The sequence below is a fragment of the Sapajus apella genome, unplaced genomic scaffold, assembly GCF_009761245.1.
Source record: "Sapajus apella isolate SASKATOON/1434 unplaced genomic scaffold, GSC_monkey_1.0 scaffold29, whole genome shotgun sequence".
NCBI lineage: Eukaryota > Metazoa > Chordata > Mammalia > Primates > Cebidae > Sapajus > Sapajus apella.
This window is the reverse complement of record NW_022436969.1, coordinates 7,853,080-7,874,518: the sequence shown is the minus strand read 5'-3', so window position 1 is coordinate 7,874,518 and position 21,439 is coordinate 7,853,080. Positions and strand designations below refer to the sequence as shown.

At 42.8% G+C, this 21,439-nt stretch overlaps 1 protein-coding gene across 3 annotated transcripts in view; it reads left to right on the top strand.

Annotated features, from left to right (window-relative positions):
- LAMA3 (laminin subunit alpha 3) overlaps positions 1-21,439 on the top strand; it is a 262,162-nt gene that overhangs the window by 101,196 nt on the left and 139,527 nt on the right. For 2 of the 3 annotated variants that reach the window (XM_032293183.1, XM_032293184.1), the window contains exons 13-17: positions 16,499-16,636; positions 18,911-18,957; positions 20,246-20,345; positions 21,051-21,103; positions 21,330-21,435. In XM_032293183.1, the coding sequence (XP_032149074.1) occupies positions 16,499-16,636; positions 18,911-18,957; positions 20,246-20,345; positions 21,051-21,103; positions 21,330-21,435 (444 nt within the window). The remainder of the gene's footprint in view (positions 1-16,498; positions 16,637-18,910; positions 18,958-20,245; positions 20,346-21,050; positions 21,104-21,329; positions 21,436-21,439) is intronic. The other variant, XM_032293185.1, reaches the window with a different exon arrangement.

Below are 21,439 nucleotides of genomic sequence, written 5' to 3'. Positions count from 1 at the left end.
TTATTCTGCTCTTTGGTCTTGTGGCTTCAGACTCTCAAATAGTTGTAACCTGAAGTCATAGAGCATTTGGGTGAATTTACTCTCATTCAGCTGGAAACTGTTGCTCAGTAAATTGCAGCAATAATCTGATGAATTCATTTTCCCCGTGAAGATATTCCTGTGCCAGTATACACTGCATAATTCCTTCCCAGACCTGTTTGAGGGACAAGAAAGCACTCTGTCTTATTTTTTTACCATTATCTGTAAAGAGCAAGGACCAAAGAGATAAGTATAAAGAACTAATTTGAGATTCATATCATGTTTTATCTTTAATCTATGATCATGTCAAGGAGAAAGAACAGTATACATTTCAAAGTCCTATAATCTTTACACAGCTGAGAGTGTGGAGCCTTCAGTCTGACCTTACCAGCAAGCTACATAAAAATGCAAGCAGCAGACACAGTTACTTTTTAAAGATGTGTTTGGCTTTGATTAATAGGTTGAGCTGGGGTCCTTTGTGGGGGGAAACTGATAGATAATTGGGATTTCACAAATGTGTATGATAGGCCAGACACAGTGACTCATGCCTGCAATCCCAGCACTTGGGAGGCCAAGGCAGACGGATCACTTGAGGTCAGGAGTTCAAGAACAGCTGGGCCAACATGGCGAAACCCTGTCTCTACTAAAAAATACAAAAATTAGTCAGGTGTGGTGGTACATACCTGTAATTCCAGCTTCTTGAGAGGCTAAGGTGGCAGACTCACTTGAATCTGAGAAGCAGAGGTTGCAGTGAGCCAAGATTGCACCACTGCACTCAGACTGAACATCACAGACTGAGAACCTTTCTAAAAAAAAAAAACAAAAAAACCCCCAAATTTGTATGATAATCTGCCTTTCATTAGAGTCACTCTTTCAAATGTGGCTCATCTGATATTCTTCATATAAGTAGCAAAGAAAACTTGAATTTAAAAGTAAATACAAGGAAAATACTTTAAAACCACCCATATCACTCTTTTTGAAAATGTTAACATTGAAGTAATGGTCCTGAACCAAGATACATACAAAAATCCAAGGCCAAGTCACCACGTGCAGATTTTCAAAAGAAATGTCCAGAGACCTGTTTTATTTATGATGCTCTAGCCTCTCACACTCAAAGGATTATGAAGAGGTTAGGAGAGTAGAGGAGAGAGAATCTGGGAAGGGGTGGATTATCCATGGAGAAAACTGTTGCTGTGAACTCCTTATTCTTCCCCATCACCTCGAAATGAATGAGAGGCCTCTGATGTGTCTTAGTCCATTTGATGTTGCTAAAACAGAATACCTGAGGCTGGGTAGTTTATAAAGAAAATACCTTTATTTAGTTCACGATTCCGTGGGCTGGGAACTTCAAGAGCATAGCACCACATCTGGCTGGCTTCTATTGAGGGCGACATGCTGGGGCAAAACATGGTGAAGTGGAGCAGTGAGTGAGCACGTGCAGATATCCCACGGCGAGAGAGGATGCAAGAGAGAGGGTCCAGGAAGCCAGACTCACTTTTATAACAACCCACTCTCACCGTAACTAATCCAGTCCTGTGGGAGCAATGCAGTCACCCTTTCAGGAGGGCATTAATCTACTCATGAGGAATCCACCCCTGTGACCCAACCACCTCCACTAGTCTCATCTCCCAACACTGCTGCACTGGCAATGAAACTACCATGAATTTTGGCAAGACAAACCATACCCAAACCATAGCATGTGGGATGCCTCAGGAGGGACAGAGGTCCTTGAGGCAAGACTTTGGCTTGGAAAATCCCAAGGCTAAGAGCTGGATGTTTTTTTGCTTGAGGCAGAGCAGGGAGAGTATTGCTGTGCCGGGAATCGACTGTCCTTAGTGTGCTGGGGTTAGGGATGCATAGGTGTTTCCCACAGCCAAATGTGAGGGAATCCAGGTGGGAGTCTTGGTTCCTGCCCAATAGGTCTGCCCAGAGACATCAGGAGATCCCGCTCAAAGCAGCTGAAGATGCTGTCCAGATGCCTGTTTTAAAATAGAGTGTACTAAGAGGAAATGTGAGGTTCAGTAGGGACAGCAAACCAGGAGACAGCTGCTATTGAGAAGATACAGTTCCCAGAGGAGGGGCAGGGCATGCTGTAGGGGCCACAGAGAAGCGTCAGGGTGGGCTTGGAGGCAGAGGAAGGGGAAGGAACTGTAGACACAGCACTTCCACAAAAAGGAATGGGCAAGGATAATCAGGTTTAGGATTGGTTAGTTTGAATAATTTCAATGGGCTCTGGGAGATAGGGGCTGTCCCTAGTTGTCCGGTACCTGGCCCTGGGATGCTTAGGGCAGGGAACACCAGAGTGTGAAATCTGGCAGAGGAGGTGGTGGGGCCGTGCTCTGGATTGGTCGGTGTGCATTCCAAAAGCAGCTCTCAGGAGGGTTGTTTACTATCTCTGGGGGTTGACTCACCCTGAAAGGGGCAGTCCTTCCAGGGTCAGTCAGTAAGGCCCCAAGATGTCAAAGCAACAGAAACAGAAAATAAAAGACATGGTAATACAATGCCCAGGGGCTGAAGCAGTTGTGGGCTAAGGAGAGAGTCACAGCAACAGAAATAAAGAGGCTTCCACCTCTGTGGGACAAGGGAATGGCAGGAGAGAGCTGTCCAGCAGAGGACCACCGAGAGGCCCTAGACAGCATCCTTGGAAGAGGAGCCAGTTTGAGATTAGCATAGGGCTGGTCCAAGAACAATTGTGTGGGGGGAAAACTCTCTCCTCTACCTGTGTTTTTCCTCTACTCTCATACCACAACAACCGTCAACACAGAAGAAAACTTCTGTGACCAAATGTGTGGGGGGGCTCTCCCCATCACCAAGCAGCAGACACCAGCCAAGTGTCCTCCAATTCAGTTCTTACAACTGCTTACGTGAGGATGCAGCTTCAAGTTGGGGTTCCCACAACTCTCCTTTGGATTCTACCAAACCCCTCTGACCTCATCAGAAGCATGAGAGTGAAGACTTGCTGATAGGGCAACTGAAGGACTAATACATACAAATACACATCCAGCCTCAGAGAAGCCTGCCATGCTTAAGAGCTGTTTTCTGAGATGTGCAGGAAATTCACTGCCTAGTGTGGTGTCCGGGTGTACCTTGAAGTTTGTTTTGGGTTTGATCTATTCTGGTAAGAGTTTGGGAGGATGCAACATTTTGTCTGTAATGGTCTCCCTTGTCTTCTTGTGACTCCCTTTTTTTCTGATAGCTTTTGTGATTTTTTTTAAGAGAAAATTGATTTATTGACCCACTAAATTTTCCAACCAAACCAACATGGCCCGCAATGGTGTATCAGCTGGACCAGTATATTCTAGCCGAAAAGTGTTCTTGTAGCTTTGCTCTTTATTACTTTAAAAATTTTCAAGATCTGGCCGGGTGTGGTGGCTCATGCCTGTGATCCCAGCACTTTGGGAGGCCAGGGTGGGCAGATCACCTGTGGTCAGGAGTTTGAGACCAGCCTGGCCAATGTGGTGAAACCCCATGTCTACTAAAAATACAAAAATTAGCTGGGCATGGTGGCACATGCCTATAATCCCAGCTACTTGGGAAGCTGAGGCATGAGAATTGCTTGAGCCTGGGAGACAGAGGTTGCAGTGAGACTAGATCACACCACTGCACTTCAGCCTAGGCAACAGAGCGAGGCTCCATCTCAAAAAAAAAAAAAAAAAAAGAAAAAAAAATTCAAAATCTTCTTTAAAGAGAATTTAAAAACCCATCTAAGGTAGTTTTGCCAACTGTAGTCCTGGATTTATGTTTTGTATTACATTAATTTACTCCAGACTTTTCTAAGTGCAATGCAGTATTCTTTTCATTTTAACTTTGACTCACTGAAGTGCCCTAAGGTTTTCTTTTTTTGGGGGGTATTAATCAAATCATATACTTGAGACCAGATTGGAGAATTGTCTATATGTCTATATAAAATGTATATTTGCCAGGCGTGGTGGCTCATGCCTGTAATCCTAGCACTTTGGGAGACCAAGACAGGTGGATCACCAGAGGTCAGGAGTTCGAGACCAGCCTGGCCAACATGGCAAAACCCTGTCTCTACTAAAAATACAAAAATTAGCTGGGCATGGGTGCCTATAATTCCAGCTGCTCAGGAGGCTGAGGCAGGAGAATCGCTTGAACCTGTTGGGCAGAGGTTTCAGTGAGCCGAGATCACGCCACTTCAGCCTGGGTGAGAGAGCAAAACTCCATCTAAAAAAAGAAATGTATATTTATGTTTATGGGTTTTTTGACTGTGTCTTTAACCACAGAATACAATTATTAATTTGGTTACTTACAGGGTTTACTCTTCCCCCTTCCTCCTCCCCATCCCTCATTCCTCTTCCTCTCCTTTTTTCCCTACTCTTCTTTATTTTTTAATTCCTGTTCCTCTTTTCCTCCTTTTTATTCCCCTTTCCCCTCCTTTTCTGGAGCAGCTTGCTAGGCAGCAGCTAGTTAGTACTTGGAACAGAGAGTCAGAAATCAGGAATGCGGAAATGGGTGGTCCTTTCATGACATGAACTGAAGGCACCCTAAAGTGCAGCTGCCCCCAACCCCACCCACGTGACCTGACCATCCCCATTAGAGTCTGATGTAGTCTTTGGGTTGTGGTATCAGGGCTTCCTTTAGAAAAGTCCTATAAATACATTGCCAGTGAGAGATTAACCTCCTCCTCCCTGTTAACATGTTCTCCTGAGTCAGACACATTGGCCAAGGGAGGAGGACAAGTGCCCTGCCAATGGCGAATGGTACCAAGGAAGGTTGTGGCCGTGATGCTCCTGCGAGAGGCTCCCAGCCTTTCCAGGGCAAATCCAGAGACCACCAGGCTGGCAGTGGGAAGCAGCCTGAAGTCAAGTTTTGTGCGGTTTTGCCTTGAACTGGCCCTTCCTTGTAATTCACTTTGGTTTATGAGAACATTGAGCTGATTGGTCAGAAAAGGCTAAGGATTTTCTGTAGATTTAATTCATCCAAAGCCCAGTGCGAGAGAAGTGGTAAGTATTGTGGAACTGATGGCTGGCTTTTGGCTTTGACTGAAGATCAAGGTGCCAATCAGCCTTTCTACAAGAAGGAAAACCTGCAAGGTCATGCACCATAAGAGCATCCCTCAAGCACTAAGGAGCTCTGTTTGACCATCATCTACAAGAGTCTACATAGTGTTGTGTCACTCGTGAGCTTGTTACTGCAGGTGAAGAGGAAGGCAGTATTCATGGAAATACCTGTCTGATAGCAATGTTGCAAGACACAATGAGATATTATAATACATATCTAGAATTTTGCAGGGCTGGACCTGAAGAAGGATTTCAATAGTTACTCATTCTCCTATGTAACAACCAGCTGTTTGGCAGGTACTGTGGAACAGGACTACATCTGATCCTGGAAGACATTCAAGAGCATGGCAGACAAGCCCCTGTCTTATAGGGGCTTGGGATCTTTATTTTAAAGACTTTTTTTTGGTGATCCTTACTTTGTATTCTTCTTGAGAGTAAGCTTCTTAAAGCAGAAACAATGAGGAGTAGACAAGAAGTGAAATATGCCAGAAAATCCAAAGGACCTGGACCGAAACAAAGAGCAGAACTGAAATATTTTTAAAGCCTTATAGTATTTCCAAGAGTGAGAAAAGGGCTGCCAACACTAGAGTTTGTGTTTGGGATTTCGCAGTTTTTACTGATAGTTGGATTGAAGTGAGAAGCCTGTTGCCAGATTAATTCTCAATTTTAAAACACTGCAAATGCTTTTAAGGTCCAGTCTTTGTTTTTACCTCCAAAGTGTAACTGGGTCTTCTGGCTCCCCAGACAACCCCCGTGGTCCTAAGGCCAATGTCTGTGTCACCTACGTTGTGCTGTGGAGCTGCCACCACTGTGCTCCAGGCGGCTACCCTAATGCCTGCATGGATGTTTTCTTCTCTGCATTCACTTTCTTTAAGGGCAGAAATAGCGGAACAAGCCTGTAGTAGCCAGGGTTCTCCAGAGAAACAGAACCAATCAGTTGTGTGTGTATGTGAGAAAGAGAGAGAGAGAGAGAGAGAGAGAGAATGAATTTATTTTAAGAAATTGACTCATACAATTGTGAGGGCTGACAGGTCTGAAATCTGTAGGGTGGACTGGCAGGCTAGAGACCCAGAAAAGAGTTGATTCTGCAGCTCAAGTCCAAAGACAGTCTGGAGGCAGAATCCCTCCCTCTTCTTCAGGGGACATTAGTCTTTTTGTGTTAAGACTTGTAGTTGATTGGTTGAGGCCCACCCACGTAATGGAGAATAATCTGCTTTATTCAAAGACTACTGATTTAAATATAAATCTCATCTAACAAATACCTTCACAGTGAACATTTAGGCTGGCATTTGACCAAACATCTGGGCATCATAACCTAGTCAAGTTGACATGTAAAATTAGCCAACACTAGTCCTTGCCTTGCCAACATAGCACTCATACATATTTCCTGAAACCATACTTAATTGTCAATAAAGAGTATGCCAAAACCCAATTCTGCCTAACATGATACAACTATCCTGTATACAATTGAAAATGCACTAACCCTTTCCCCAGAAGAGGAAATAAAGTCCTCGGGCGATGTTCCAGCTTCCCCTAGATATCCTGTAACTTCAGTACCGTGGTATAAAGTCAGTACATCTTAGGTTGAACAATAAGGAGATAAGACAGGGAAGAAAACAAAAAATGACCTTCCTTGTATTTTCAGTTGACACATAATAACTGTACATATTTATGGGGTACAGGGTGCACTGCCATACATGGATACAGTGTGTAATGATCAAGTCAGTAGTCAGCATACCTGTCACCTCGAACATTCATCATTTCTGCGTTTTGTCAACATTCAAAATCGTCTCTTCTAGTTTTTTGAAAATATACACTAAATTGTTATTAACCACATTCACCCTACAGTGTTAGGGCACACTAGAATGTATTCTTATTTAGCTGTAATTTTGTATCCATTAAGCAATCTTTCCCTATCCCCGTTCCTGCACTTCCTAGCCTCGATTAACCACTGTGCTATTTCTCTACTTGTATGAACTCAAATATTTTAAGCTCCTAGATACCAGTGAGAATGTGCAGAATTTATCTTTCTGTTCCTGACTTATTTCATTTAACATAATGTCCTTCAGGCTCACTTATGTGATGACAAATGCCAGGCCGTCATAAATGACAGGATTTCATTCATTTTTATGGTTGAATAGTATTCCACTGTGTATATAGACCTCAGTTTCTTTATTCATTCATCTGTTGATGAGTATTTAGGTTGATATCATATCTTTGTTATTGTAAATAATGCTGCAGTGAACATGGGGGTACAGGTTTATTCACAGTAGCAAAGACCTGGATTCAATCTAGATGCCTATCAATAGTGAACTGGATAAAGGAAACATGGTACTTATATACCATGGAATAGTATGCAGCCATAAAAAAGAATAAAATCATGTCCTTTGCAGTGACCTGGATGCAGCTGAAGGCCATTATCCTAAGTAAATTACCGCAGGGAAAGAAAAACCAAATACCGTATGTTCTCACTTATAAGTGGGGGTTTAACACTGAGTACACATGGACATAAAGATGAGAATAATAAACACTGGGCACTGGGGACTTCTAGAGGGAGGAGGATGAGAGGTGGGTGAGGGCTGAAAAAATACCTATAGGGTACTGTGCTCAGAACCTAGGTGATTTTTTGGTTTCATATGCCAAACCTCATCAACTTGCAATTTATCCATATAACTAACAAACCTACACATGTACCCTCTGAACCTAAATTAGAAGTTGAAAAAAAAATATTGTCTCCATTTTAGATACCTACGGGGGCATAGGTATCCCTTTGACATACTAATTTCCTTTTCTTTGGATAGATACTCAGTAGTGAGATGGCTAGATTGTATGGTATTCCACTTTTAGTTTTTTAAGAAACCTCGATACTGTTTTTCATAATGGCTGTACCAATTTACATTCCCATGAACAATGTATAATAGTTTCCTTTTCTTCACACCCTTTCCAGCATTTGCTATCTTTTGTCTTTTTGATGATAGCCATTCTGACTGGAGATGATATCTCATTGTGGTTTTGATTTTCATTTCCCTGATGATTAGTGTTATTGAACATTTTTTCATATACTTTTTGGCCATTTGCATGTCTTCTTTTGAGAAATGTCTATTCTTATCCTTTGCCCACTTTTAAATCACATTAGTTGCTTTTTTGCTGTTTAGTTGAAAAATGAAGATTTTTGCTTCACATACATATAACACACACATAGACAGAAAAAACATATTCATAACAAAATAGGAAGAAATACTCATTACAATTACAGTCCTCATTTCTGTAACTGGTCACATGGTCATAGCTGGTATAAGTTAAGCATCCCAAAAACAAAAATCCAAAATGCTCCAAATCCAAATCTTTTTGAATGCTGACACGATGCTCAAAACAAATGCTCATTGGAAAATTTTGGATTTTGAATATTCAAATTTGAGATGCCCAATCAGGTATAATGCAAATATTCCAAAATTTGAAAAAATAAAAAATCTAAAACATGTTTGGTCCCAAGCATTTCAGATAAGGGATACTCAAACTGTATACATAACTACCTTCTTCTACCACGCGTTCCAGATTCCCTTTGTCCTCAGCAAGCACCTCATGGTTCTTTACCTGCGGAAGTGACACAAATCTTCATTCCTGAAGCGTCTGGGACATCAGTAGTCTTGTCTGAATTGGGTTGTAGTTTGCCATTGACTTTAATCACAAAACATGGTAATGCTAAGAGACACCTTAAGTGATCTCTTGTATTCTAGACATATTCTTTCTTACCTCCATGGTGGAAGAGCAGTTCATTTTTCCCCTTGGTAATTAGTGGAACACAATTGCTTCCATCTTTGTCTGTTGATTCAGAGGAATGAGGAAACCAGGTAGCAGTTTTAACTTCCAGTTCAGTAGAATGATTGTTATGTCTCCTGGTAGAAGCATTTCTTCCTCTGTAACTAAGACCTCTAGACCACCAGAGCAGAAGGCAGCTGGGATTGGAAGCTAGTGAATCGCTAGGGTTGATAGTGAGTGATGCCACTCCCATTTCTACCTCTTGCTTTCTGAACTCATGAATCTTCGCTATCAGAGAAACCATACATTGTACAATGATTCAGAGTAGATACTGCCTTCTGGCTTCAGCCCTGTAAGGTCCTGCCACCTAACTGGCTCTGTAACTGAGGTTTCAAAAGGCTATTCCACTGTTTCATTAAGCCACCTGTTCGGGTTGGTGGGGAAAGTGGTGAGATGAAGAATTCCATGACTATGGGCTAATTGCTGCATTCCATGTATTGTGAAGTGAGTTTGTTGATTAGAAGCAATGCTATGCAGATGCTATGACAATAAATTAAAACATTCTGAAAGTCTACAAATGTAGTTTTGACAGAAGCATTGCATACAGAGAAGGAATTTCTGTATCCAAGTACATGTCCATTAGAACATGTCCAAGTACATGTCCAGTAAGAATAAAACACTTCCCCTTCCATGATAGAGGCAGTCCAAAGTAATCAACCTGCCACCAGGTAGCCAGCTGATTATCCTGGAGAATGGTGCCATACTGAGGACTCAGTGTTGGTCTCTGCTGCTGGCAGGTTGGGGACTCAGCTGTGTGAGTGGAAGTCCATTTTGCTGAGCCCAGGGATAACCTCCATCCCTGACCCCATGGCCACTTTGTTGTGAGCCCACTGGACAATATTAGAAGTGGATGGGACAGAGGTTGCCTGGTATCCATCGAACGGATCCTCCTGTCTACTTGGAAAGCATTCACATAGGACATGTTTCTTAGCCATTTAGAGAGGGTTTTCACTCAGACTCTTCTCCAGACCCCTTTGTCACCAATTTTTTAATCATGTTCCCTCAAAGTCCCTGGCCATCCAGTCAAATAATTGGCCACAGCCCATTCATCAATATGTAATTTCACACCTGGCCATTTCTCCTTCTAAGCAAAGTGAACAACCAGCACACTGTTCAAAGTTCCACCTACCAGGAGGATTTCCCTTTACCACTGTCCTTCAGGGATGTCCCAGAAAAGCACAAAGATGCTGCAGCTGTCTACTTTTGGGTGATGCCTGCATATCGTGCAGTACCTGGTCTAAGCCAGGCCTAAGTTTTCTCCTTCATTGATCACAAGGAACTCCCCATGATGCTGTAGATGTGGAATGTAGCAGGAGTGTGGAGCATGGTGTTCTTTGCATAGCTTACTTGAGTAGAGGGTGCTTGGGTCCAATCTTATGTATACCACTTCCGTTTGGTGATGGAAGGCTGCTGTGCCTGCCCAACTTATGGCTTCATGGGTCAGACAACACCCAGTTCATAATGGTTAGCTCATATCGTAGGGTGACTTCATGGCCCATGATTAAGCCTTCTGTCTATACTAAGACCCAGTAGAAAGTGAAAAGCTGTTTCTCAACAAAAGTTATTTGCAGAGGATGGCTTATATGCAGAGGGTGGCAGGACTTTGCTCCAGAATCCTAATGGTCGGCACTGTGATTCACTTATGTGGGCCTGCTGAAGGCTCCAAAAAGCATCTGTATCCGTCACTGCCACTTAAAGCACCATTGGATCTGCTCAGTCATCTGCTTTAAGTGGTAGAGCAGCTTGGACAGCAGCCTGGACCTGCTGTAGAGCCTTCCCTTGTTCTGGGACTCACACTACTGGACCCTGAGAAATTTAACTGTGGTAGAAGACTTTTGATTTTTTATTAGATTTCATTTTGATCTTCTGACACCTAAATGTCTTACCAATAAGTTACTTCTTGCTCACTAGCTCCAATCAGCATAATTGACAGCGTAATCCAGTCATCTAGTAATAGACCAATGTGATGCCTTGTGAAGGGAAAGGTGATCAATATCCCTGCAACCTAAATTATGACACAGGACCAGAGCTGACAGCCCCTGATTTAGGACAGTGATATAGTTTGGATGTTTGCCCCCTCTAAACCTCATGTTGAAATCTGATCCCCGATGTTGTAGGTGGGGCCTGGTGGGAAGTGTTTGGATCTTGAGGGGTGGATCCTTCATGAATGGCTTAGTGTTGTCCTCCTGATAGTGAGTGAGATCGCTCTCTGAGTTCACTTGGGATCTGGTTTGTTTAATTTTGTGATACCACCCCCTACCTTGCATCTGTTCTTGCTATGTGATGTACTGGCTCCCCTTCACCTTCTGCCATGGATTATAAATTCCCTGAAACCCTCACCAGAAGCAGATGCTGGCCCCATGCTTCCCGTACAGCTTGCAGAACTATGCCAATTAAACTTCTTTTCTTTACAAATTACCCAGCCCAGGTATATCTTTATAACAACGCAAAAACAGCCTAATACAGACAGTGAAAGTATATTGCTGGCCTAGCCGATTGAAAGCAATCTGCTTGTTGGTTTTTACTAAAAGATATGAAGGAAAAAAGCATTTGCCAGACTATCAGCTGCATTCCAGGTGTCAGGTGATACGTTAATTTGCTCAAGCAATGAAGCCACATCTAGTATAGCAGCTGCAATTGGAGTTGCTACCTGGTTAAGTTTATAATAATCTACTGTCATTCTCCAACGTCCATTTATTTTCTGTACAGGCTAAATAGATGAATTGGGGGCAAGCAGCAGGAATCACCACCTCTCCATGCCTTTGGTTGTACTGTTTTGCTAGGCAGAGGCAGTTCTAATGGCTTCCACTTAGCTTTTTCCATCATAATAACTCTCACTCCATAGGTCAGGGAACCAGTGTGAAGATTTTGGCAGTTGCTGAGGATGCATATTTCAGTTATGAGTTCCAGAACTGGGGAAATAACTACAGGGTGAGTTCAGGAACCCACTGCACTCACTATAAGATGGACCTGAGTTAAAGCTTCATTGATCACCTGACCCCCATAAACCTCTACTCTGACTAGAGGGCCACAGTGACATTTTGGGTCTCCTAGAATTAGTGTAATTTAGGGCTGATATCCAATAATAGAAAGAATAAAAAGATCTGATCATTTCCTTTTTGCCAGCATAGCGTCACCTTGGTAAAAGGCCATAGGTCCCTTTGAGAAAGGCTGGGAGACGGATTTACCTTATAAATGTTTGGGAGTGGAGTGGAGTTCTTCCACAGTAGTATCTACTATCTATCCCCTTCATTCAAAGAGTTCTGAGTCTGTAAATCACTCAGGTCTGGGAATTGATTGAGGTGACATGACTCTATTTTTATGTTTCAAATTAGACTTGTTCATTTGACCTAGAATTCATCCACTTCTGCAAAGCAAGTCAGGATTTGCTAGATTTCCCATCTATTTCACTCCCAGGAATACCATGATCAACTAGTTAGCATAGGTTTCTGTGAGTCAGACTATTCTGATTGCTGTTTCAATTCCGCTGCCATTATGGTGGCCACACCCACCTTGCTTTTTGTGGTTTATTGCCGCCACTTGGCTGCCACCCCCCATTGCACTTAGTTTTTCCATTTCCATGGCTGCAGTTTCCACACCCTTAACATCTGTTCTCACAGATATTCCTCAAATTGCTACCTGTTTAAATTGGAAAAATCATGTAGTTCTTTTGGAGTGTAGTGTACCTTCTCATGGGTCATACTTGGTACCTCACCTTTGAGGGCTTGCTGAGATTTGAATTCAGTTATCAGTTGATAAGGAAAGAGGGATGGGGGTGGGTCCTGAGGAGAGTCAGTAGGGTCTTCCGTGACCTCCCTCAGGGGAGGTCATTATAGTTTTCTCAGGCAAAGCCGGGTTAATCTGCTCAAACATGGCAGGGGAGATGCAGTTGCTTCTTCTGACCAGGAAGCCTCATTGGAATTTAGGGGTTCAGTGTCCCCATCTTCATCATGATTTTCCATACATCCCCAAAACGATTTTCAGAATCCCATTCCTTTCCAATCTATGCCCTCACTTTAACAGCAGATACTCTGCAAGGTTGGGAATTTAACTTGCATTGCAATTCAGACACTCGCAGGATGAGGATCCTTAGTTTTCTGCAGTCTCTGCTCTGAGGCTATAGGAGATATGGATTTCTTTCCAGGAAGACAAAGATACTTTCAGGTTATTTATGCTGCATCTGAGTAGGAACTCGAATCCCTCAACTCCTTTTCTTTCCCTGCTTTGTCCAGCCCAACTAACAGCAACTAACCAAGCTCATTATACCCATTAATTTGACAAAAATGTTCTATGTTATCAAATACATGGTCACTGAGAACCTTGCCTGTCATAATGATTTGATTAGGAGTATCCAATAGTGATATTTTTGTGTATCCCTATTACCACATCACACCAATGACTATCAGTGCCTTCTTCACTATTGGAAATAGAGTCATTAGTGCCTCTAAATCTAGTCATTTAGAGAACCAATTCCAGAAGCCCCCAAACCAATTCAGAGAATTTATTCTTAAAATTCTGTTCCTGGCTGGGCATGGTGGCTTATGCCTATAATCCCAGCACTTTGGGAGGCTAAGGCAGGAGCATCACTTGAGTCCAGGTGTTTGAGACCAGCCTGAGCAACACAGTGAGACTCTGCCTGTATTTATGAATTTTAAAAAATTCTGGTCCTCCAAGAATATTTCTCTTGGTGCCAAAATCTGTGTTAGTCAGAGTTCTCTAGGTAGGTAGGTAGGTAGATAGATAGATAGATAGACAGTAATACATCTTATCTGCTTATCTATGTAGATATATATATATATATATATATAGTGTGTGTGTGTGTGTGTGTGTGTGTGTGTGTGTGTGTGTAGAGATTTATTTTAAGGAATTGATTCACACAGTTGTAGGGGTTGGCAAGTCCAAAATCTACAAGAGAGCTAACAGGTTGGAGATGTAGTTAAGAGGTGATCTTGCAGCTTGAGTGCAAAGGCAATCTGTAGGCAGAATTCCGTCTTCCTTGGTGGACATCTGTCTTTTTGTCTTAAGGCCTTCACCTGATTGGACGAGGCCCACTCGAGTGATGGAAGATAATCTGCGTTACTCAAAGTCTACTAATTTAAATGTTAATATCATCTTAAAAATACCTTCACAGCAACATGTAGACTAGTGTTCGGTAGTTTGGTAACATAGCCAAATTGACACAAAAGTAACCACTGTAGGTCCTAGAACATTTCCTCAGAATTTTACCACTACGTAGAGACTTAACCTCTGCAGACAGGCCAGGTGGGACCATGGGCCATGAAAAAAGACAGATGGAAATGGCAGTAGGAGATCTGAGTGTTTGTGCTGCTGTCAGCCAGTACCTGGGGGAGCATTAGGCATGTTTCGTGTGGAGTGTGTAGTCTTGTGGGGGTGCTTTGTGCTATGTCAGTCATCCTGTAGTCCCTCTTCTGGATTTTTAGCTCTTTGAGATCAGGGAATACAGTCAACTCACAGTATCCATGGGAGATTTGTTTCAGGACCACCCATGGAAACCAAAAGCCGAGGATACTCAAGTCCCTGATATAAAATGGCACAATATTTGCAAATAAACTACACACATCCTCCTATATACATTAGATTTCTAGATTACTTATAATACCTAATATAAACACTATATAAATAGTCGTTACGTTGCATTATTATTTTATTTGTATTATTTTTGTTATTTTTTAATTGTGTTTTTTTTCTGAATACATTTGATCTGTGTTTGGTTGAATGCACAGATGTGGAACCCATATATGTGGAAGGCTAACTATACGTGTTTTTGTATGTACCTCCACCACAACACCGAGCCATGGTACTGCGAGAATACAGTAGGCCTTCAATCAGTGTCTGCCAGATGGATGACTACAAAATAGGAAAGTGAAATGATAGTAAATTCTCTGGGTCTGCAACTAATTGTGTCTCTCTGAACAAGCCACATAGCCTGTTGAAGCTCCCAGATACTTTGTAAGTGAGTAAACTAGCCAAGTTCCCCTCCATCAGTGAAAGCTTCTTTCATGTGTCCAATGGCAACTCAGGCAAATTCTGTCATTCACTGTCATTTACTAAAAAGCACATACATGGGCTGGATTGTCAGAGAATGAAAACAGCATGGTCTCGTCCCTGTGGGGGCCCCGTGCACCAAGGCTTAGATTCCAAGGCTACCTGTAAATAAATCACCAGATTGGGGCTTTACGTTATGAATATTTCCTTTCTCAAGGCTCTAACTAACATGGAATTTTTGAAATCTTGCAAACTAGGATGTATCTTTTACTGCCTACACTGGATATAAATTTGGAAATCAGATAAACTAATTCATTGAATTTCATTAATTCCACATGGGAAAGTGTAAAGAGCACCTCCCTAAGCACTGGGGGGCTTAGGTCATTAAAATAATAATGTTGATAAGTGTGAACATTTCCTGAGATGCAACCATCGTGCTCAGTGTCTTATTGCTGGTGATTCTCAGACGACCTCATAAAGCAGATGCTATTATCAGCTCCAGTTTACAGTAGAGGAAACTGAGGTCCAAAGAAGCTAAGCAACTAGCCATGATTGCAGGGCTGTTAAGTGGCACAGCTGGCACTGGAATCCAGATGTGTGTGACCCCAAAGACTGAAGCCCTTTGCCAGAGACTAATCCATTGACTTTAGAAATGCCGTTTAACTTCTGAGCTTCAGCATGTAATAATGGGACTCAATGAGATGATCTATTTAGTTTCTTTCAGTTTTTAAGATGTAGAACTCTTCAGCTGGAGAAGTCAGTAAGGTCATTTGTACTGCTCATCCCTTTCCAGAAGCAGGGTTTTTGCAATGCAAGTGGGGATGACCTTGTGCAATTCCAGCCCATAGAATTCTAGTCTCAGAGGCTGGTAGGGACCTGACCCAGCGGGAAGGGGGCCAAAAGGAGAATGAATGGCTAGCATCTATTCTCTCCATCCATGCATGTTTCATCCACTTAGCCAAAGATCATGGTAACAGCTTGGAGGGTAGGTGCAGACATGGGGGAGGGAGGAAACTAGGATGCCTTTCCCATCCATTTCAATGTTGCCCGCACAGTTTTTTCTATCACTATTTAACTATACTGGACCTTGAGAAAATAGGTATAAAGAGAGGAGGACAGGGAAGAATGGGACAATTGTAGACTGATCTGGCCTGGAATGGCTGGCACTTGATATGGAATTAAAGTGGCCCTCCAGTGAGTCATACCCCTGTCAGTTGTTCCCTGCTTCCTCCTCCTACGAATACCGGTTTCTCTAGGTGAGCGGAATCCCCAAAACCATCACCCAGCACCTGGAAATCTTTCTGAATATGAAATTCATGGCAGCAATAAAAACTAGCAGTTACTGAGTGCTCGCTATGATAGGCATTGTCCCCAGCTCTTTTAAGTTTTATCTTATGCGACCCTCACAACAAGTTATCAAATAAAAGCTAGTATCACTCCCATTTAAGGAAGGAGAAACTGAGGCTTAGAGCAGTTGAATGGCTTGTTTCAGGTTCCGGGTCTCATAAGAGGTGGAGCTGGAACTTGCATTTGGGTCTTTCTGGCTCCACCCTCACGCTCTGATCTGGGATGTGGTTCTTCCCCCTCCCATACCTGCAACCCCCGCCTAAGTCTGATTGCATTCTTTCATCCAGCCTGCTGGTGTTCAGCCCTGGGATCCTACCAGACACCCTGCAGCTCAGTGACTGGACAGTGTGAATGTCAGCCAGGGGTTACAGGACAGCGATGTGACAGGTGTCTCTCAGGAGCCTATGATTTCCCCCACTGCCAAGGTAGGGAAGCCAGTATATTGCTGGAGGTCTGGTTCCTCTCTGAAGTGTGTGCAGCCAGCCGCCCAGGGAAGCCTGCAAATCCCCCACACACCCACCCCTGGTCACCCCTACATCCTGCTTTCACAGACCTAGTCTGCCTGGTTCCTCCCCAGCTCAAGTCTGGTTTGAAAACATGTATATCATATATGTATCCTCAGAGAAATCCAGAAATGATTTTTTTTTCTAACTAAAAAGAATGTAAATTTCCATGTGCCATAAATGCGGGTTTCTTGGTTCATATGTCAGTTTTCTGCAGATAGTGTGTGGCAAAGGTGACTTCTTTGAGCTAAAGCGGGTGTTTGTTGTCTTCTGCCCTGAAGCATCAGGCCTTCTCCTGCCCCCAGCTTGTGGTGCTAATGCTGGCAGCACTGTCATGTTTCTAACCGCTCCCCTTGCCAGCAGGCTTAGCAGGGCCTTTGCTGTGTTTCGGTCCTCCCTCCCTGACCTCCTGCGGCCTTCTAGGGGACCATGTCATCGCACTTCAGCCCGGGTGTTGCGCAAGGTGGGTGGGTGGGATACGCTGGAGTCTATGCAGTTTGGAGAGAGTGCGCTGAGGGGGAGCTGAAAACCAAGGCTGCAGCTGTGGGACGTGGTTGGTCTTCATCCCTCCATTGATATGAGAGATTGAAGGTTGCCCATGTACCGTGGCAGAGGGGACAGAAATGAGATGTCCACAAATTTCCCTGAGCTCCTTGGTGTGTGCAGCCAGAGAGCAGACCAGGAGCTCCTGACTGTCAATTTCAGAGGTGCTGCTGAAATTGAAGAGGTGTTTGTGGAAGGTGCTCTCTAAAGAGGTGTTTGTGGAAGGCCGACCCAGACTTTCCATCAGGAGAATGTGGTTTCTCAGACTGCTTCCCATCCCTTGAAGACAGGGCTGACTTCGTTTCCCAGAATCTTCCTAACCAGAATCCTCTGGAGACCAGGTTTCCTTGGGGGTGGAAGTTGCAGCAGGCAGTCTGAGGGGGTGCTTGCCTTTCTGAAGGCCTGAAGGTCCCTAGGATTCAAGGGCATCCTGCATGGTTCTGCTCACTTCCATGGGCCTCAGGAGTGGAAGGAAGTGCTGTGGCTGCCGGGCAGAGAAGCTGAGCAGCCACAGTCATCCCAGGGCTAGATGACAATGTTTGTGTCCTGGAGAGGAACCTGAGGCTGGGCATAAAAAACAAAGAGCTGGAAGTTTGTGTTGAGTATTACGGAAAAATGTGGGGTGCAGGAGAACATCAGAAAAGAAAGAGAGGTCAGGGCGGGGTGGCTCATGCCTATAATCCCAGCACTTTCGGAGGCTGAGGTGGGAGGATTGCTTGAGGCCAGGAGTTGGAGACCAGCCTGGGCAACATAATGAGATCCTGTCTCTGACAGATATTTTGTAAAATAACCAGGCATGGTGGTGCATGCTTGTAGTTCCAGCTCCTCAGGAGGATGGAGTGGGAGGATCAGTTGAGCCCAGGCACTGGAGACCACAGTGAGCTCTGATCGTACCACTGCACTCCATCCTGGCAGACAGAGCAAGATCCTGTCTCAAAAAAAGAGGGTGAGAGAGAGAATGAGAATCACAAGAGGAAGCTGAGGCAAACAGAAACAGAGGAAACAAAGGCAGTAAGGCTAAGGAACAATTTGTAAGGAAACAAGATTCTATTCTGGATTTATTGAAATGATTTGAAAAACTAGTCTCAGAACAGACTTTACCAGTTCGAACACTGTGTAACTGTAATACTGAAACATTGCAAGATCCCAATTTATTGAAGAGAGATTATATTTGGTTTGTAGTGCTATATACTAAGTCAGGAAAACAAAACGATTGATTTTATAGATAACTTCAGTACAGGTGGGACCAAGGAGGTGTGATAATTAAAGATGTGCTTAGAAATTCTCAAACTTCTTTTAAATGGGCAATTAAAAATCTCTTGGTACAATATTGCCCTCTTCTGGACAATACAAATGATGGTCAAAATTTTAGAATCTTTCCCTCATATCCTCCTTCATCATCAATTAGAAGTGAACTGTCATGAATAGACAGGGTAGAGATGTGTTCAGGGGCAAAAGAGGTAATTTGGGGATTAAGGACCATAAATGTCATTCAAGATGCCTGACTATGCACGCGAAATCTTTGCCGCACATCTATTGAAAATATAAATGCAGATACACTATTTTTGAAAACAAAACTAATATACATGAAACATCAAAACAAAGAGAAAAACAAACTGCCTGATAATTTAAAAATTTCTAAATCATATTCAGGTTCCAGCAGTGCTTGTGACCCAGCTGGTACCGTCAACTCCAATTTGGTAAGTAGACTATAAAAGGGTGGTCAATCTGTATTATTCTGATACATATTAAGGAGTAACGGTGTGGACACTTCCTGAAATTAAAATAAGACCCAAGGCTAAATTGCTTAAAGAGGTCATTGTTCTTTTTCAAAGTGGGTATGTGATTTTGTGATTTTTTTTCAAAAACAAAAGAATAAGATTCAGTTAAACTTGTTACTCTGGAGTCTTAGAGTTGAACTCCTACTGTAGATTTGTAGGTTACTCAGAGGGTGTTGCCTCTGTGGAGCCCTGCACATAAGTCTGGCAAACATAATTGATAATATTGAGAAAATCAGTGGCCAAGGACACATTAAATAAAGTTGGCTGTGTACAAAATAATTACAATTTATTTTATATTATTCCAAGCATAATACCATGGTATTCTGAACAATTTTATTTTTATTTATTTCTGTATTTTTTTGAGACAGAGTTTCACTCTTGTTGTTCAGGCTGGAGCGCAGTGGCATGATCTCAGCTCACTGCAACCTCCACCTCCCAGGTTCAAGCGATTCTCCTGCCTCAGCCTCCCGAGTAGCTGGGATTACAGGCATGCACCACCACACCTGGCTAATTTTTGTATTTTTAGTAGAGTCGGGGTTTCACCATATTGGCCAGGCTGGTCTCAAACTCCTAACCTCAGGTGATCCACCGGCCTCAGCCTCCCAAAGTGCTGGGATTACAGGCATGAGCCACCACGCCTGGCCTATTCTGAAAAATTTTCTAAGATAATTTAGACAATTTAGACATTGTCTGTCTTCTTGGCCTCTGTGCCTAGAGATGCTGACTTGTAGGCACAGAATGGATGGAGTGAAAGAGGTTCTGCCATCCTTACTATAAGCCTTGATTGACCCAAGGCTGGGAATCTTGCTTATTATGAAAGCAGTCTCAGATAAACAATTCTTTATTGACTTTCAACATGTTGAATATTCAGACATTTTTCTTTGTAAATTGGTAGTCTATGCTGTAACAGTATCAACAGACCCTGACAATGTTATAAATAAGTGTGATTTTTAAATTTTCCTTCTCCGTATTTTCCAGTTTCTTTTTAACCACAAATGTGGATTACGTGTATAACAAATAAATGAATAAAAATCAACAAAAGCAATTAGCAGACTGTTGAAATCAACCCAGTATATTCCCCCCTGGATACACTTAATTACTTTTCATGACCAAAATATATTTCTGTGACAAGTCTTTGCTCACGCACATGTTTGAAAACATGTCTTAATTCCAAGAAGTCAAATGTTTGTTTGATTTTCATTCAAAGGAGTATTGCCAATGCAAGCTTCATGTTGAAGGTCCTACTTGCAGCATCTGCAAAGCATTGTATTGGAATCTGGACAAAGAAAATCCCAGTGGATGTTCAGGTAGAACCGGTTTCTTATATGTCTTAATTTACTGCATTGTAATGTCCTCTTAATTTTCTCTGCCTCAGTGACCAAACCCACAAAAGAGCTATTTGTTGAATCACTTCAATTTGACAAGATTCTATGTAACGTTTTTATGTCCACCCCCACCCCCCCCACTTTTGGCAGAAGTTCTGTCATTTTCAAAATCTCAGCAGGGATTTCTATCCTGTTTCTGTATGTGTTTTGTTGTTCAAGAAGGCAGCTACTTGATAAATGGTTTTTATGTCCTTGTTTTTATAATCTACTTTTTCTGGTTTAACCTTAATGTTATTCTTATTTTGAAGCCAGTATAAGGACTTAAAAACACTGAGTTAAGGGTACTGAATGTAGCGAATAACCTTGAATAGAGTGTATTTTCATGCATGCATATCAGTAATGACCTTGGCATTAGAGTCATTTAAATCTCCCATGATTTTACAGCTTTTGTCATGGAGTAGCCATAAACTAGCCATTACTTTTTGTAGATGGATAGTCCGGATTGGTCTATTCTACCAGTTTCAGAAAGCAGTCCAATTTTAGGCCTCAGCGATGCAGACTCTCATTCTGTTGAACCGCGCTGGCAAGGCTGACTGTTCACGTTGTGTCACAGGTGTGTAATGTTCCCACAGCCAAGAACTGTCTTTTGTGTCTCCCTGGTTCAAGGATGCTCTCTTATCTCCACAGAATGCCAGTGCCATCAGGCGGGAACAGTGAGTGGAACTGGAGAGTGTAGGCAGGTAAAGAGGGCTGAGTTTTCATGTGACAACAGCAGAACGTTGTAGCGACTGCTTGTGGGGTTTCTGGGGGCGTGTGTTAGTACCTCACTCATCCTGCAGTGCATGGTAATCCTTTCCAGATCCTGGCTACACTGCTTCCTATGATCTAAGAGCCAGTTTTCAATCTTGGAGGTTAGTGAATTCTGTAATTTTATCAAATATGGTCATCTGGCTCATTGTTCTGCAGGGAGATGGTGAGTGTCACTGCAAGTCCCATGTGGGTGGCGATTCCTGTGACACCTGTGAAGATGGATATTTTGCTTTGGAAAAGAGCAATTACTTTGGGTGTCAAGGTAA